Below are 18,323 nucleotides of genomic sequence, written 5' to 3'. Positions count from 1 at the left end.
CTTAGTCAATTATTTTTATTAGCATAACATTCCTTTTAAGCATAATGATGTTAGAAAAAAACAGAAACAATGTAAGCACATTTTCTCCGCTCTGGCTGATTGCGAGTGTTTTCTCTCTTTTTCTTTTCTGGACTTCCTTTGCAGATTTGATGAATTAATTGTGAATTTCCCAAGGGGGACCTAACATGAACTGAAATTTGTCGTTTATCCTGTAATGTTTAGTTTATATTCTGGTTCCAGTGACTATCCACTGAGACCAAAGTTTGAATATTGCCAAGGGCTCATAAAATTGCTGATATAACCTACTTTCTCCAGAGGACCTGACTTCCATTTTCATAATGAATTAATGCCTTCTTTCTCCCCCAACTTCTTTGCTCCCACAGCTATTTGTGGAGACCACCGATGTCAACGGCAAAACCCTCGAGGGGCCAGTTCCTCTGGAAGTCATCGTGATTGACCAGAATGACAACAGACCGATCTTTCGGGAAGGCCCCTACATTGGCCATGTCATGGAAGGATCCCCGACAGGTATGTGAAATCGGCTTACATTAGCATAATGGCTTGGGAAGTGGCATCCTGTGATCTTTGGGGGTTCCAGAAACTGTTTTGCTGCCGCTCCACCTTCTTGGTATGCCTCAACACAGACCTGTTCCCTCCCTGGGTAGAAGCCAGATCTGCAGATCTGCAACTCAGAACAGGACGAGGGTGTTGGAGGCTGTGGAAGGCAGGCTCTCGCCTCATCTCTGAAAGCCACCTTTCAGGGATGGCCAGCATCGAAGTCTCTAGTGCGCGGCTGGTGGTGGACATTGTATAAATACGGAGCTCACCCTTGTGAGGGCCCAGGGTTGAGCTTTGTGGTATGACGGGGCTCTGAAGAAAGTTAAGGTCCTCACCCCAAGCTTCTCGCTTCTTCCTTTCCTCGTTGTCTTTTAATAAGAACCATTTGGGGAAGAAAAAAAAGAAAAACAGAGAGGACTTATTTTTCCCCTTTGCTTTTTCCCTTTCATTCCGTTCCCTTTCTCCATGTACCAGGTACGTGGAGAAAACTTTGGTCCTCGGTCCAAGGGCCAAAGGCAAGACATTTTATTTCTCTCTGGAAACACAGGCCCTACTGTGATGTTACTACAGAGCTCCTCTTATCTTTTTTCCACACTTCACCTTTCCATCAGGGAAGGTTGTAGAATTTAGAGCTCCCTTTTTTGGCGCCAGAGATATCAGTAAGAGCGTTCTGTGACCGGCAGCTGAAGTCACGGCTGAGTGTGGTGCTTGGCCAAAAACAGAGCAAAGTCCAAAAGTCCCTATTAGGAGCCTGGACTTTGATTTTAAGCTTTGAAATCCATCTGGGTGAGGGAGCGTCCTAGGGAGAGCCTCACGGTCGCCAGGTCTAGATTGTGCCCAAACAAATGAGCCATTTAGCCGGTCGGACAGGAGATGGAAACCCGGAGCCCTGCTTTGACTGGTTCTGCTTTCCCCCTTCGCTGAATGGATGGGACATATCAATCACATGTAGATCTATGAGGCTCTGCAAGCGTTGTCATGGTAACCTGCCTAGACCACCCCATGAGTCATTGTTTGCAAGGTGCCGACACCTCCCTCCCGCTTCAAGGAGCTCTGTCCCCCTGTACTTCCTCAGCTCCCCAGGGGCCAGGGGCCAGCTCTTCCTTCCCGGCTGTGAAGACATTCTGTAAAAAGGGGTGGGGATTGCCTGTGGGTGCTGGGGAGCGTTTGGCAGGGAACCCAGCAGGTAGAAGAGTAGCAAGCAGCCTGGAAAATGGGGAGCAGCGGGTAAAAGTGGGTCCGATCACTTTCGGCCGGACCTTTCCTGTGGCACCTGTCCCTCACCTCCCCGGAGACTGCTTTGGATAGAAGGAGGGCTTCCGGGGAGAGAGAGCCTGGAACTGGGACTTGAGGTTCACGGGTATGTTCTTAAGCCGACGTGTGCGGCGAGTCAGGGGAACTGATGGGGAAAGCTATTCAGGAGGCTGGAGTTCGAGCGGAGCGGGAGAATGATTCCCAGTTTCCATCTGTGGTGGGTCCCGTCTGCACGTAACCGGAACTCGAGCCAGGCCAGGAAAGTGTTCTAAATGTAAATGACGATGCTGACGTCGGAGGCGGCTGGGAGCGTGTGCGTGTCTTTGTATATTATGTGTGTATGTGATTAGACGATGTCCAATTTTCCTCCCACTGCGCCCTTCCTTAAAGTTTCAGAAAGAATTTCAGATTTTATTGCTTTATATACATGTCACATTTTCAAAGAAAAATGGAATCCTTTATGTCCACTGAATTTCTTAAAGCACAAAGTAATTCGGTTAGGGTGGCCGGATCTCCAGCAAAACATAAACCACTTCCAAGTTCTATTTATGATTAGTATTATGCTATAAAAATATATAAAAATGCGATACCTATGTGGCTTCTTTCAGCCAGGCAGAATTTGGACTGAATCATTGTTTTCTTCTTCGGCCCCCTCTGGGTTTGGCTTTAAAGCAGGAACTGAGATAGAGTCAGTCCGATCTGGGGTCAAGAGTGCGGAAATGCTGTGGGCAACTTTTAGAGGAAACGCCACTTAGATCGCTCGGTGCCTTCTAAGGGATCCCAGGCAGGACGACCCCAAAGCCTCGGTGAGGGCGGTGGGCGGTGGGAATCTGGGGCAGTGGCTGGGATCCCTTTCCCATCCCTCTTCCCCAACCTAAACTGCTACAAGTTAGAACAAGGAACCCTGACCGGCTGTAGAAATAATGGCGTCTCTGGTATCAATCATCGGTGGCTCCTTTGTGGTTGGTAGAATCTTCGTAGCGGGTCCATTTTACAGATAGGAATGCTGACCCTGGAAAGTGTTCTGTGACTTCGCCGCTCACATAAACAGTACATGGGGCCCAGTGTTCCAGGCTCATTTCTGTATCCTCCACCTGCAAATCATGTGCCCATTCAAGTGTCGCGCAAACCTCCTGGTGAAGATAGCCATCAAACCGTGACAGTACGGAGTTGTGTGCTTACTACGTGCTGAGACCTCTGCGACCAAAGTCCTTGCCTCCAGCACACCGTTCCCTCCCCGGAGCGGTGGATACGCTCCCCCTAGCATACACAGGAGAAGCATGAACCTCAAAGAGATCCAGATGCTTAGCCAAAATCCCACAGCTGGTGGCTGAGTTAAAATCCAGGTCCGCATCTCTGGCTCGAGGCCTGGGCTGTCTCCTGTGGACGTGTTGGTGCCGGCCACCTTCCCTCCTGTTCTTGACCGTGGACTCTTTGCAGTCCCCGCTGGAGGGCAAGTACTCGCTCTGTCAGAGAAACCGAGTAAAACACTCCTCTGACCAGTCAGCCAGCTCCTCGAGTCCCTCCTTATAACTGCTGCTCGGTCTCTGGGGTTGAACAGGGTCACACGTGGTCCTGGTTCTCACTCATAGTGCTTTCTTCTGAGTTCAAGTCATCAGTGCCAGCTTCGTGGGGTGTGACCTGCGCCGCTTCACAGGGGCCTATGCTTGGCATCAGGCTCTGCCATCACCACCTTAAAATTCTTAAGTATCGAACAAGGAGCCCTGCATTTTCCTTTGGTGGCTCCTTTGTGGAGCCCACCCCCCCAGTTATGGAGCTGGTCCTGAGCTTGGCACTGTGGCCCAGGCTTGGTTTGATGCTCCACTCAGCTCCTTAGCCAGGTGAGACCTTGGGCAGCCGATTGAACCTTCTAGAAGCCTCAGTCACTTTGTCTGTAGATGGGGTGGGTGAATGATAGTCCCCGCCCCGGAGGACTGTATGCACACCTTAATTGAGACGCTGCTTCCCTCAGCATGAACCAAGGTTCAAGAGATGCTTGTGCGTCCTTAATGCCCCCTGTAATTCTTATGATTCCTGCAACGTACCATGTCAGGGAGCTGAGGCAAACAGGCAGTTTGTGCGCAGGGACATTCATCTCCCAACAACCGAGCGTCATTTTCATGTTCCGGTGGACCTGGATGTGCCATCAGCACCAATCCATCATGGAGGAAGGCCACCCGTATTTATCTGGCCTGCAGACAGGAGACCGTTTCCAGCTGCTCGGCACTGAACTCCAGGGGATTGTTTTGGGGAATCAGTAACTGGATGAGGGAAGATCAACAGAAAATAATGGTCTTTGAACTTCACGAATGATGAGCTATTCCTTTCGTGGAGTCCCAAGGCATTGATTTATGGGACCCTAGTCCTGGCCCTGGCTGCTCTGGGTTGGTGGGGGAAGGGCAGCCAGAGCTCTGCGCGAGCCTGGGGTTTTCTGAATGCCCAAGGCAGCCCGGGGCTTCATGAGTGGGGACAGAGGGCTGGGACCCTTGGAGTTCCTGGAGGACACACTTGGCAGGACCCACAGTGCCTACTGGCACCAGCCCCCCAGTGTCTTTCCACCAGTGGTCTTCTGGGCACCGTGGAGAAGGGCCAACCACGAGCCCCTGGAATGAGGCCTGAGGGCATGTGTCTTACCTGGGAGGCGTGGGATGCAGGCCGAGGCGGGCTCCAGGTAAGGGAAGCCAGGTACCAGGGTAGGCAATTGTGAGCTTGATCTCTTGGCGGGGGGGTTGGGGGTTCCCTAGGAAATAACATGAACACGCACACATCAGAGTTAGCCGAGCCCAGGGGAGCTGGAATATGCATCCCTACGCACCCCTTAGATACTGGCCACAAACTATCCCCAGAGGAACTTCAATCCCCAGGCACCCTTGGCCATTGCAGGCTACCAGCAGGGGGCAGCCTTCCGACAGGCTGCAGGAGCTGTGGGGTGGGGGGGAGCATCCGCAGGCTCTGCCCCCCCATGCTTTGCGCTGGACTAGCCCGAATGTGAGCAGGGGCAGCTTGGAGGAAGGCACCCACCACCTGGACGGACGGAGTGGAAATACCTTAGTCCCTAAAAGGCATGACCAAAAAGGACCAATGTTACATTGACTTTTCTCATTATTTTAATTTTTTTTAGAGATTGTATTTATGTATAAAAACGAGAGAGCACAGGGAAAAAGCAGGGGGAGAAGGATAAGCAGACTCCACATCCACACTGAGCACAGAGCCTGACGCCAGGCTCGCTCTCACGACCCTGAGATCACGACCTGAGCCGAAGCCAAGAGTCAGACGCTTAACCGGCTGAGCCCCCCAGGAGCCCAGAACTTTCTCTTTAAATAGGGGTCAGGACCCAGAGGTGCGTGTTATGACTCCTAAGAGGGATGACACGTCACCTGGAGCAGGTGGAGAGGAGCAGAGATGAGCCGCTAAACCCTCTTCTGACATCTGAGGGCACAGCCGCCCTTGCCCTCTCCGGCTTCCTGGCTTGCTCCCTCTGTTGTTTCCGTCCGGGGCCACTTCTGAGCACCTACATGGCACCAGCGCTATTTTGAGCTCTGAGGGTGCGGCTGGGGGCCTGTTCCAGGCTGCTCATCCCCTCCCGGATTACAGAGCCAAGCAGTGTGGCTTCTCTGTCCGCCGAACTGTCCAGTTCTCTCTCGCGGCTACTTTTGGACGTCCACGGGGCGCGTTCCTTCTTTCTCAAACATCCCAGTCAGTCCTCTGGGTTCTGGAATACTGGGCACATGACTATTGGGATTTTTTGCTTGTTTTCTTAAGAAGATGTATTTCTTCTAAACATTAAGCAATTCTGCTTTTCTTCGCCTTATTTAAGGGAAAAAAAAAATCCGATCACCCTCAACTCTCACCATCCAGAGAAAACCACAGACGCCATCTTGGTGGGAGGACTTCCAGGGCTCTGTCTGGGCATGTCCACGCTGAGGGACACGCTATACAATTTGATAGAAACGGAGCCGTATGTTCCTTGCTGTAACTCGCCGTCTTTACTCTGCAGGGCCGCATGGACTTTTTTGTAAATCAATAAATGTCAAGCCACATCATTGTTTTAAACAGCTCATGTTTGGATCTGCCATCGTCTAGTTAGCCATTCCGTATTGATTTAAGTTTTTTCACTTTTCCGTACTTACAATCAGCTCTACGGGAGAGAACACATCTCTTCCTATGTGCGTGACGGTCTCTAGGACAAATCCATCCATGTGAGATGGACGGAAAGAGGATGTGCTTATTACATTTTCATGTGTGTCGATGTGGTGCTTCTGACCAAAGGATCGTATCTGCATCTTGGCCAAGCTCATGCTTGAGGATAAACCGTAGCCTTTGCCTTCACATTTGAACATGCTGGTGAACTTTCTGTTAATTTGTTTTTCTGGATTTTACCCAAAGTCTCTATGCCTTCATGGTTGTTGCACATACTCTATCAGTCGTGAACTGCCTTGCTCTGGAACCTCCCTGGATTCTGTGGTCAAGAAGAGGACTGTAGTGGTGGGTCCTGCTCCTCTGCTGGGGCTGTCATCGGAGTCTTAGCCGAGGGAAGGGGCTGAGAGTCGGGTGTCATTGCTGTGCTGTGGTGCCATCCAGGTTGCGTTAGGCTGCACTGGACTTACGGTACAGATCCCTCCAGCGCAGCTGACCATAAAACAAAATTTGAGTTACACAATCCAGTCAGAGACGTCTGATAAATTCCAGAAGTAAGGTATATCAAAAGTGTTGAGTTATCTGAACCTTGCTAGCTACTCAAGAAACGGAATCTCTCCCAAGTTGCTCGTAACCCTGTCGGTACCCCAAGTGGTGTCTTACGAGGGCCCCAGACCAAACCAATCAATGACCTTGTCATAGCCTCTAATGTTCCCTCCTTTCTACCCCAGTCCCTCTCTGATGGACACCACTGCACGTTTTAGACCGATTGACACAGGCCCACTGGCGGCTTTGAAATACTCTAAGACTTTGTGAGACATGCGAGAAAGCCTGGACCCCTTTTTCTGTTAAAAAGATCCCCAGCCACTAAGACTGTATCTCATCTTCCGTGTGGACAACTTTGAAAACCAGTCTTCTCATGTTTATCCCTAGCCCTCTCTCTAGCTACATTCCTATAGAAGGAATTTCGGGTTCCATGCGGGTTGGGGACCAGTTCAAGAGGCAGATGACACGTTGTTTCTTGAATCCTGCTTCTCTCCAAGGGGAAGTCTTTGTTTCTAGTCAGCCTTGTGTGTCTGTCTCCCCACTGCCAGTCCTCCAACCTCCTATTCCTTTATGGCAGATCTTTGCATTCTGGGCACTGAGGATAACCTGGGGAACTGAAGATTCATAACTCTCACGGTCACGGAGGTTACTCCCTCCTAAAAAAAAGCACTTGGCAGCCATGCCCCACTAATTTGTTGCATAGACTTCAGAGTTGAGCTGGGAGTCATCTGTCTAACCCCCTACACTGGGGGAAAAGAAGGATTTATGACATCAAATAGTGAACAATAAAATAAAAAATTAGCTTAACTAAAATGAAATCATAGTTTGACATGGAGGGAGAGAAAAGAAGTATCAGTAGCTTCAGAAACCTGGTGATCATTCCATAACCTTTTGAAAGAATAAATCTGACGGGAGTTCTTAGCCAAAATGGAAATCAGATGACAGTTGAGCAACTGCACAATAAAAATGAGAAAGTCCTTGAGTTGTTACGGCGCAGAGCATGGCGGACACCAAAGCCTTGGAATCCATCCCTCATACGGAAAGATCTGCTCTGAGTAGCCTTGGAACTTTTCATGCAGCAGCCGAGTAAAGCCCAGTATCACATCCACAAGGGCATTAAAGAGTTATAATTTCAGAGAAACTCTTCAACTCAATTCTTGCTGACCATTTTGTTCAGCTAAACCATTCAACAAATATTTCTTGGGCGGCTTCTCTGAATCTGAGAATGTTCTAGGTGCTAGCGATGGGGCACTGGCCAAGAATACTTGGGACTCGACTCTTTTTTTCTTTTTTTAAATTTTTTTATTTGTTGGACAGACAGAGATCACAAGTCAGCAGAGAGGCAGGCAGAGAGCGAGGGGAAGCAGGCTCCCCGCTGAGCAGAGAGCCCGATGTGGGGGCTCTATCTCAGGACCCTGGGATCATGACCTGAGCCAAAGGCAGAGGCTTTAACCCACTGAGCCACCCAGGTGCCCCCAGGACTCAACTCTTAAGACATTTGCATTTTCCTGGAAACAGAACAATAATTACCAATGAAGCAAAAGATAATTTAATTAACTTGGATAAAATAAGGCAAGGTGATGTGACATAAGGAAGAAGAGGTCAAGAAAGACCCCTCTAAGCTCTTTCTAAGACGTTCAGGCTGAGACCACTGAGAATAAAAGCCTACGATTGTAAAGGCATCGAGCCAGTACATTCTAGGCAGAGGGATCAGAAAGTGCAAAGGTCTGACTGAGACAGGCAGGACAGACAGAGGGACAGAGAAGAGGCCAGCCTGGGGGAAGAAGTTGGGCACGAAGAGTGGCAGAGGAATTCAAGGAGATAGGGAAACGTAGGATCAGAACAGAAGTCTCCAATTGTGGGCAATGGGCCAAAGCTGTTGCACCTTCTGTTTTCTTTTTTTTTTTTTTTTTAAGAAAATTAATAAAGTTTTATTGAAACACAGCCATGTCCATTCATTTAAGCCTTGGCTGTGGCTCTTTTCAAGAGCTGCCGTTAGACCTGAATAGTTGGAACACAGATTATATGTCCCACAGAGCCAAATATATACATAACCTAAATACGGATACATTTTTTTAAAAAAACGAAATATATATTTAAAATATTTTTAAATCTTTTCAAAATATATATATTTTTTCCTTTGCTCTTTATAGAAGAGTTTTGCAGAACTCTGGATTAGAACTCCATAAGTTTTGATTATATTTTAAATTTAGTAGGAAGCCCTTTGGGTGGTTTAAAGAGGACAGTGGTAAAATCTGATCTTACTGTTCAAAGAGGATGTGAGCTCTTCCATGTTGGGGTGGGGGAAGGGGCAGGCAAAAGGGCTACTCCAGTAACCCAGACTTGATGACACGGTGGCCTGGACGGGATGGGAACAGTGATGGTGGTGAGAAGATACCATAGGAGATTTTGTGCTGAACCCGTAAAGGATGAGAGAGTACCGAATGTTGACTCTCCTTCTGGTCCTGGATTACTACAGCCGGTGCCATCCATAGGGAATTAGGGTAATGCTGTAAACCTTAATAGGTTTATAAATTTTCCCCAAGTACGAACTAGATTTTACCTTCCGTTTTCTTTCTTTGGCCTAAGCTGCAGACCAGGGGGACCACATCATCTTCTCTTCATTCTCAATTTTCCGCATCTCGTGGAAATCCAGACACACGGTAGCCACTCGGTGTGTTTCATGCAGGAACAAACAGGCCCAAATGGTAGAATGTATGAATCACCCAAATCTTCCCTTTTTATTTGATTCTTAAATAAATGTCGTCTGTACTGGCCATTCATTCATTACTTTGGCAATACCTCTGGAGTGCCTCTCCGGTACGAGAACATGTTGCTGCTCAGGAAGGATGACATCGAGTCAGGGTGTCGCATAAAACAGACACAGGCCACCCTGACTTCCTAGAGTCGGACTGGAGGGAAGCACAAGAGAAATTCAGCCTGCTGTGCAGGGGAAAGGCAGGGCCCTGGGAGCATCTCACTAGGAGCGAGGGGGGACAGCGGTACCCGCCCCGGGTAAGGAAACAGTGCTAGTAACCAGTATAATTTTTCTAGTACTGGATAGTAGTCTAGGTTTTATATCTGCCTCTCAATGAAATCTTTACAATTCTCTGCGACTGAGGAAACAGAAGCTCAGGGAGCTTCGGTGACTTCCCCAAAGTCACACAGCCAACGGGTGACTTCCCCAAAGTCACACAGCCAACGGGTGATGACAGCCGGATTCACATTCAGGCGAACGCCTGCGTCCTTTCATTTCCTTTCCATTCATCACGCCCACTGTCCTTGAACCCCCGTCAACCAGGAAAATGTGAAGATCCACTCAGATCTGCCGCCCTGAGTCTGGAGAACATTCTCTTGTACGCATATGTGAGCATGGGTGTGTATATATGTGTGTGTGTGTTCTCGCGTTGTAGGGCGTGTGTGTGTGTGTGTGTGTGTGTGTGTGTGTGTGTGTGTAGGAGAGGAGAGAGGGGAAGGCATCTTCCTGTAGCTCCGCTGGTCAGGGAACTCAGTGCAGCCCCCGTGACTGGCGGTGGCCTTCTCAAACAGAGCCGGATCCTCCCCCTAGCGGTAGCTTGGGAGAGGCTCAAGGAGGACTCTTCTAGAAGATTCATAAGGCATGACAGACCATCAATCAAGACAGTCTACAAATGTCAGTTAGAAAAGATTTATAATCGGCAGAGAGCTTGATAAAGCAGCTTTTACTGCAGCCCTGTTGTGCTAAGAATACCATCCGTGCGAGGGCCGGAGTGCAGAGTGCTGTCTCCATCTATCTATACAAATACTTTTGAACCCCTTCTCCTTAATATATGTACAGGATTCTAAAAGATGTCCTGAGTAATTTATGTATAGAACCACCTCCCTTCATAAGTAAATGGAAGAGATTCAGTATTCTGAGCTCACTGGGAACAGGGCATATAAAATCCCTTTCAAGTATATGTTTTATAAAATATAGGTCATGAATTGAGTTTTCCAGTATCAAAGAAAAAATTTTAATAGACTTGCAGCTTTCTTGCTGTAATTATGGCTGCATTTTTTTTTTCAGGCCAAGCATAGTACCCAAAGCTATTTTATTATTCAGAAGATTGGCTCTTTTCAAAGATTTCTCAAAAGTTTGGTTTGGGGGGTTTTCAGTGTTTTCTTCCCACTCTGGTTTTCTGTGTGTGTTCGGGGTGCCACAGTTTTTATCCACTGTGTTTGTGATTAGAAGGGGCTGCTACGGGGCGCCTGGGTGGCTCAGTGGGTTAAAACCTCTGCCTTCGGCTCAGGTCATGGTCGCAGGGTCCTGGGATCGAGTCCCGTATCAGGCTCTCTGCTCAGTGGGGAGCCTGCTTCCCCCTCTTTCTCTGCCTGCCTCTCTGCCTGCTTGTGATCTCTCTCTCTGTCAAATACATAAATAAAATCTTTTAAAAAGGGCGGGGGGGGGGCGCTGCTAATCTGGAGACTTTCCTGGTGGGGAAGATAGGGCGGAGGCTTGTGTTTCTGTGATCGGCTTCTACGCCTTTAAGAAAGGTCTCTTTTCAGAATGACGGAGGGCCATCAAAACCAGGCTCACTGAGGCTCTGGCCATCCATCCCTCTGCTTTGGTTCTTGCTTCGGCCACCTGACCCCCTCCCTTCTGCTGAGAAGGTTCTGTGCTCCTTGGCTCACACCAAAGTCCTAAGCCAGGGCTAGAGGTGAGGGCTTGAACCGTAACTTACATATAGGAAATTGAGTTAGCCCGGTCCTTTTTGTCTGTGACACATCACCCAAGACCGGGTGCTTAGATTTCCACTAGTTTAGGAAAGTGCCGTGTGCCAAGTTTTAACTGGAAATGTTGACCCATGCACTTAAAACAGACCTGTGCTATTGCTGTCAAAGAAACACATCATGTGGGTTCAGACACCATGGAGTGGCCCGGCTGCAGATGATTTGCCCTCCCCCACCCCCACTCCCTATGCTTTTTCGGTGGCCACACTGGGGGAGGGGGGTTGCACCTGTCATCTAGTGGGTATTTGGTAGTGGCCAGGGACACTGCGGAACATCTTAGAACACACAGGACAGTCTCCACAATGAAGAATTATTTGGCTCAAGATGGCCATAGTGCCAAGGTCAAGAAAACCTGCCCTAGAAGGAGAAAATGAAGTTTTGGTTACAAAGTCCAGATCTGGAGGCCGGACGATTGTCGGCCTCGGTTAGTGCCTCTTTGTGGTGGGTCCCAGGATGGGCGATGGCCAGAACCTGCTCCTCTCAGGAAGGTCCCATAGCATGTAGCAGCAGGTGACAGTGAGCACGGCTTGGGGGGAGAGGGGTACCTCATGTCAAGGCTTCCCATGCGTTTTCCCATGGACCCCTGTCGTGTGATTCTACGAAGCAAATGTGTGAGCATCTCATGTTGCCAGTGAGGACACCAAAGCCTAGAGAGGTTAGGGAGTAGTTTGTGCAGCACAGCGGACACCTCTCCCTCAGTAGCCATCCTGCCCTCTGAGAGGAGTAGACCTCATTGTACCAGCAGCCGTGGGTCCCTGGGAAAACTCTACGGCCCAGGCTCGCTTACAGCTCTGTGTGGCCATGTGTGGAAGTACCGACCAGTGAGCGAGCTAGAAACATGGCATTTTGCAATGCTCCCGGGGACAGCTGGGAGCCGCAGGGTCTGGGAAGAATGCCCTTTTGTCTTGGCTAGAATGAGGTGGTGAGGGCTAGCTCTCAGGCAGCCCCTGTGCTTTGTAAGGTGTCTTCGAGGATGAAAACCATGATGGAAGACAGAGACTGATTCCGTTGCCTGTGGAATGTTATACTAGCCCTCTCCGGAATTATTTCGCTTGAGACAGCGGCAATGAACTTCTGTCCCATTTAGCTCACTTCCATGTGGGTTTCTCTGTATTCGTCACCAAATCTAGTAACAGCTGACATATCCAGTGTCACTCACCCAGTAAGAATTACAGCCCAGACAATCTGACTCCAAGGCATGCTTTTTAACTGCTGCGCTATGCTGCCCAAGACATTCGAACCCACTTACTCCTCTCGTCATATTTCATGCCATCGGTTTGTGTATGGTAATTAGAAAATGGAGTCTTTATTGGAACAAAAATAGTCTTTGTCTCCTCTATTATCTTAGAGTTCTTTCTAGAAAGCGTTCTGAGGCCTCTGTCATTAGGAATCCCTTATTAGATCAAAAACCTACTCAGTGCCCCATGATGGAAACTTCCTCAGCCTAGTGGTATTGGTTGTCATTTATCCTAGTAATTTCAGATCATAGTCCAGCCCTGATTGTAATACTCCAGTAGCACACGTCATCCTGTGGCTGCCGGTTACATCCACACGCTGGCCTCATGGCCATGTCCCAAGGTCTAGGGAGGGCGGGGAGGGATACAAGGAATGTTAAGAGGACTCTAGGAGATTTTTCAGAGAATATTAATATTTTTGCTTGTCAGTGAGTCAACTGGAAATACATCCTGAGGATACACTTGTCAGTTCATCTGGGAGATCAATATGTTCTCACAAGAATGCAGCCCAGGGCTTGAAACCGAGACCACTGGCTCCTGTGACCCAAAGATCTAGTTTTCTGTTAGATTTCTGCTGCTAACAGAGAGTGCTTGAACATGACGTTTTACCTCTTAGAGCTTTGGGTCGGTAACTCCTCTGCAAAATGGGGATAAGGGTGGTGCCCCCCACCAGGGGTAGCTGTTCAATGAGAAAATAGCTATCAAGCCTAGAGCACCCTCCTAACAAAATGAATACTACATGTGCCATAAACATTAGCCATTACCACCCACTTGTTTGCCCAATGGTAGGGCATGGTGCCATTACCTTGCGCCTCACGGGGGAGGGAAGAACTCTGCCAACCAGTGAAGCCAAGTTCCAATCCTGGCTCTTTCTCTTATCAGCTGTGTGATTTTCAGTGTCTAGCTCCTTATTTTGCATTGGTGATAATCCAAGATGGCAGCCTCCTGCATGAGTTAGAATTAGGCAAATTTGAAATGATGCAGCATGGAAATAGTTTTAAAATCTCATTTGTGCACTAATTTAGGACCATTTCCATCATCTCCCTGGGAAGCCCTGTATTTATTAGAAGTCATTTTCCATTTCCTCCCCCAAGTCCTCAGCCCCAAGAGACCACAGATCTACTTTTTTTTTTTTTTTTTTTTTTTTTTTTTTTTTTTTTTTTTTGCCTCTATGGATTTGCCTATTCTGGATGTTTCCTGGAAATGGGCGCACACAGTCTGTGGTATGTTGTGGCTGGTTTCTTTCACACACCATCATGTTGACAAGGTACATCTGTGTTGTATAGAGCCTGTATCAGGATCTCGTTCCTTTTTATTGCCAAAGACAGATTTGAGATTTTAAATAAATCTGTTTTTGCCACAGTTGGTGCTGCTTTGGCTTATAAAGATGGATAGACACCATCCTTCATTAAGATTACTCTTGAATTATGTACATTTTCTATTACTTGAGGTCTTTGAGAATGTGTCCCTTCCATAAAGCATACCTGAACACTACTCATCCTCATCTTGTAGTTTTGTTGTAAGAATTAAATTAGATAATATACATAAGTTCTTGGCAGCAAGGCCCAACATATGGCAACACTTCAGGAAATGGTCGCTCCCTTTTTTTTGGATATGTATTTTTTTTTTCTTATTGTGTTATGTTAGTCACCGTATGGTACATCATTAGTGTTCGATGTAGTGTTCCAAGATTCGTTGTTTATGGTCCCTCCCTGTTTTACACACGTTTATAGCCCATCTCCTTGTCATCTGCTTTTCTGCTTGTCACCCTCAGGGATCCCCATCGATAAAGATTCCAACTGATTAAGTGAAAGAATTACTTGGAAGTACTTTCTCAGGATTTTGTTCACCAGATAGTCCAAAAATGGTTTTTTGGGGGAAAAAATCCGTTTGCACTAATATGTCAAGCTCTTAGAAACCTCTACCCATGGTTGGTTCAAGTTAGATACACCTTCATAAATTTCCCCCAGTACCCCTATATTCATAAAGTATCTGAAACCTTTACTGTTGTCAGCCCGAGTGTATGTCTGTAAAGGCAGGTGTCATTATTGGCTTGTATGAGCTTTAATGAAAGACAGCTTTCGAAAATAATCATCCTATGGTCTTTCTGACTTATTTCAGTAGGACTCCTAAGTGAAAGACATTCACTCATTCTCTCTCCTTTCCCCTCACCCTTGGCCATGAGATGCCCCATCAAAGAGACACCTCTGCTCCTTGAACAAGCCATCACAACTTGCCCCTGGGTGACAGACATCAGGATGGCTCCTTCCAGATTTGTCTTCCTCTTGCATCCTCTTGGCGATGCTGATGTCATCACATCCATATTTCAGATGAGGAAGCGTGGGCTCAGAGAGGTCGACACAGATTCTCAGAGGTGATACTGTGAGTCTTGGTCTGACCTCAGATGCCATCTTCCTCCAGGGAGACTGCATGTCTTCTGTCTTGGTATGAGTTAATTACTTCTTTGTATTCCTGCTTATCCTCCACAGAAAGACTTCTTTCCCCTTATTCAGTGGTCTCCGATGGAAGCATTCAGTGCTGTTTCTAGCCAAGGCTTTGCATCTAAATAGGAAATGTTTATTTTATTGCTTATGGGAGATACAACGGGCAAGCAGTAAAAATGGGTGGAAGGCTTCAGCTGAGAATTTGCAGTCTGGAAAGCTCATCTAGGTCATGTCTGTCCACGGGGCTGATTCCTTATAGCATGAGACAGTCCAGCTGTGCCTGGTCCCAATTACAACTTAAAGGGTAAGGTCAAGTTATATTGCAGAAGGGCAAACACCACCTGGAAGAAAAATTTCTAGAATCAGAAAACCCATAATGGGGGATCTGGAGATTAAATTCATCTCTTAATGTATCAGTGAGGAATGTTTTCCGCTGCAGTTAACAAAATAGCAATTAATGTGGCTTAAACATCTCAGGTTGATTTTTCTCATATTTCCAGAAGCTGAGAGGTGGGTGGCTGCTTCCTTTGCTTCTCTGATCTGACAGTCAGCATCTCTGTGAGTCTTTGGCCTTTCTCTTGGGACTGTAAGTCTTGTCACAGCTCTAAACTCACAGCTATATCTAAAGGAAGAAGAGAGAGGGAGCAGGAGATATGTCTGCTCTTTTCATTAGGGATGCAAAATCTTTACCACAAGCCTTCAGTGATCTTTTATTAACAACCCCCCAGAGCAGCACTGTGTCCTGCAATTACCCCTAGCTGCAAGAGAAACTGTGTGTAAACCAGTATTGACATGTGTGTGTGCACGCACGTATGCATATGCGTGCGTGTGTGCATGTTCATGGTGGGCTGGGGAGGAGGGAATTGAGAATAGATCTGGGATTAACTGACTGGGCCCCATTTAATACCCAGAGTTCAAGAGATTTGCCCAACTTGTATAAGGTTAAAATGCAGGAATAACCTGCGTTTTCCATGATTTTATGATAACTTTGAGAATTAGTTGGCGTAGGGCATCACCGGACTTCTTGGCTAAATAAAGGAAGGAAATGATTAAACTGGTTTCTTTCCTGTGAAGTTCTCGAGACTTTAAGATGCTGATGGTCTTGTTTATCTCCAAGATGCTGTAGGACTGGAGAGTCTGTTCCGGGCCGCTGGTTCTTTGAGCCTGGCATGCAGGGTATGGTAGGTACTTTGGAAAGGGAGTTCCTAGCCAGTGAACTGTTGGAACATGAGCCGCCTGAGAAGTCATGCTGCCCCCTCCCAGAGGAGTTGGTAGAGCCCCATATTGGAAGTAAAATGGTCAGAAAGCAAGACCGTGAACATCAGAGAAGGTTGTAGAATGTCGGGTAGACTTTTGACCTTGGGAACATCAAGACCAGCGAGGGACAGGGAGGGGCACCACCGTTGACTCCCTCCGTCCACCTTCATCCGCCCAGCTCTAGTCGCCTCCTTCACAACGCCCATGAACACTCAAAGAGTAAAAAGCTTGCAGAAGGAACTAACATGTCGCATAAATACTGACCTGAGAGTGCTGGCAGTTTCCTTCGTGTTGGAGTTTTACCTGTTCTCGTGAAGACCAACACTTTGTCCAGGTCCTCGGTAGGAAATTGACCGCCCAGGAGCCTAAAGGTGAACATTATAAGCCCAAATGAAAAATGACAGATTTTCTATCTGCGTTTCTTACCACAACTCTTACGAGCTGTGTTTTCACTCTCTAGGTTTCCTGTTTATCTAGATTGTCTTTGCCTTTCTCTCCTTTGGTCCAGTAGGCGCCCAGCTTTGCCATAACTATCTTAGGCAGGATAGGGACTTACAGGTTTCACATACATCAGCTCATCTCAGCCTCACATGATTTCCCCCCAAAATAGATAAAAGTATTTGCATTTCCAGAGAAAGAGCTGGAAATTAGAGGACGGGCAGCTTACTGGGATCTCACAACTTCCCTCCATATCTTCCCCAATGCATGTGAGTACATCAGTATAAAATAGAGCCTCTAAGTGGAAATTGTTATGCAAGGTGGAGAACGTGACTGTAAACTCATGGTGGCCTTTAACCAGTGGGCCATAGAAAAATGGAGCCAGAACCACACCCAGCTTGATTCGCCTCCGGACCCGTGAGTGCCGGGTAATAATTCTGGACTTTCTTTTATGGATGTTTGTATTGGGTTTCTGCAGAGGAACAGAACCAATAATAAATGTCTCTATCTGTAGCTAATAAGAAGTTGGCTCACACCATTATGGGGCTGAGCGTTCACAGACTCTGCAGTCAGCGTCCTGGATATGTCGTTCTCGTCCAGAATCCAGGAGACTCGAGATCTGAGGGGGGCGATGTTTCAGCATGAATCTAAAGGTGGGAAAAGACCAATGTCTCAGCTCAAAGCAGTCAGGCTGGAGGAGCGCCTTTTTGCTCAGCTTTTCTCACCAGGTGTTCAGTTGATGGGGTGAGGCCCGACCACTTTGGGGAGGGCCATCAACTCTACTCGGTCTGTTGACTCAGACAGCACCCTCCCCCAGCAGCACCCACACCCAGAACAAGGTTTGACCAAATGCCTGGGCACCTCGTGGCCCAGTCACATTGACATCTAAAGTCAACCATCGCCATCTTATAGGCAGAATCTTGACCTTGACCTCATGACCTCCACCCCCTGGTCTTACCTCTGCAGTCGTGTTGTCTTAGACAGCAAGAGCTTTTGCCAGTGCAAATAAATTATTAATCAGCTGACATTCAAAGAGGAAGATTCTCCTGGATTCTCCAGGTGGATCCCAAGAACCCCCTGAGCCCTTAAAAGCAGAAGGACAAGGCAGGAGAGTGAGTAGGAAGATGGCGGCAGGGGACTGAAGTTGAGAGCGCAGCAGAGGCTGGGGAAGGTAGAGGCGGGGCCAGACAGTTCCAAAGCCCGGGAAGGACTCAGGCTGTCATTGGCTTGGGGACGGGGTGGGGCCACATGGAACGCGTGAGAAGGGAATTCCTTCTGCGGACACCCCACACCCCGAAGAAGCTTGGAAAGGATTTTCCCCAGAGCCTATGGTAAGGAACACAGCCCTGCCCACACCTTGACTTCGGCAGCGTGAGACCCAGATGGACCCTGCCCTGCCCGCACCTCTGACCCACAGACACTGTGGGGTAGTAACAGGGTGTCCCTGAAAGCACTGCATCGGTGGGAATTTGCTACAGCAGAAGTAGAAAAGGCACACAGTACCCACTTCCCACTCCCTCCATGCCTCCCCCATGAGCGAAGTTGCTTTTCCCAAGAATGAAAACGGAAAGAGGCAGCCAGAGGATGGAACTCCGGAGAAGCACACGACCTCGCAACTGTCGAAAGTTCAATTCCAAATGAATTACTGACTTGGTGTTTTCAAGCACTCCTGGCATCAACATCGTTCTTCAATGAAAACAGCATC

At 47.9% G+C, this 18,323-nt stretch overlaps 1 protein-coding gene across 1 annotated transcript in view; it reads left to right on the top strand.

The window, feature by feature from the left end:
* Window positions 1-18,323, top strand: part of CDH13 (cadherin 13) — a 986,611-nt gene that overhangs the window by 622,409 nt on the left and 345,879 nt on the right. The window contains exon 6 of the mRNA XM_082712008.1: window positions 384-528. Within this exon, the coding sequence (XP_082568134.1) occupies window positions 384-528 (145 nt within the window). The remainder of the gene's footprint in view (window positions 1-383; window positions 529-18,323) is intronic.

This window comes from Mustela nivalis (assembly GCF_964662115.1).
Source record: "Mustela nivalis genome assembly, chromosome: 18".
Classification (NCBI taxonomy): Eukaryota; Metazoa; Chordata; class Mammalia; order Carnivora; family Mustelidae; genus Mustela; species Mustela nivalis.
This window is presented reverse-complemented; position numbering and strand designations above follow the sequence as displayed.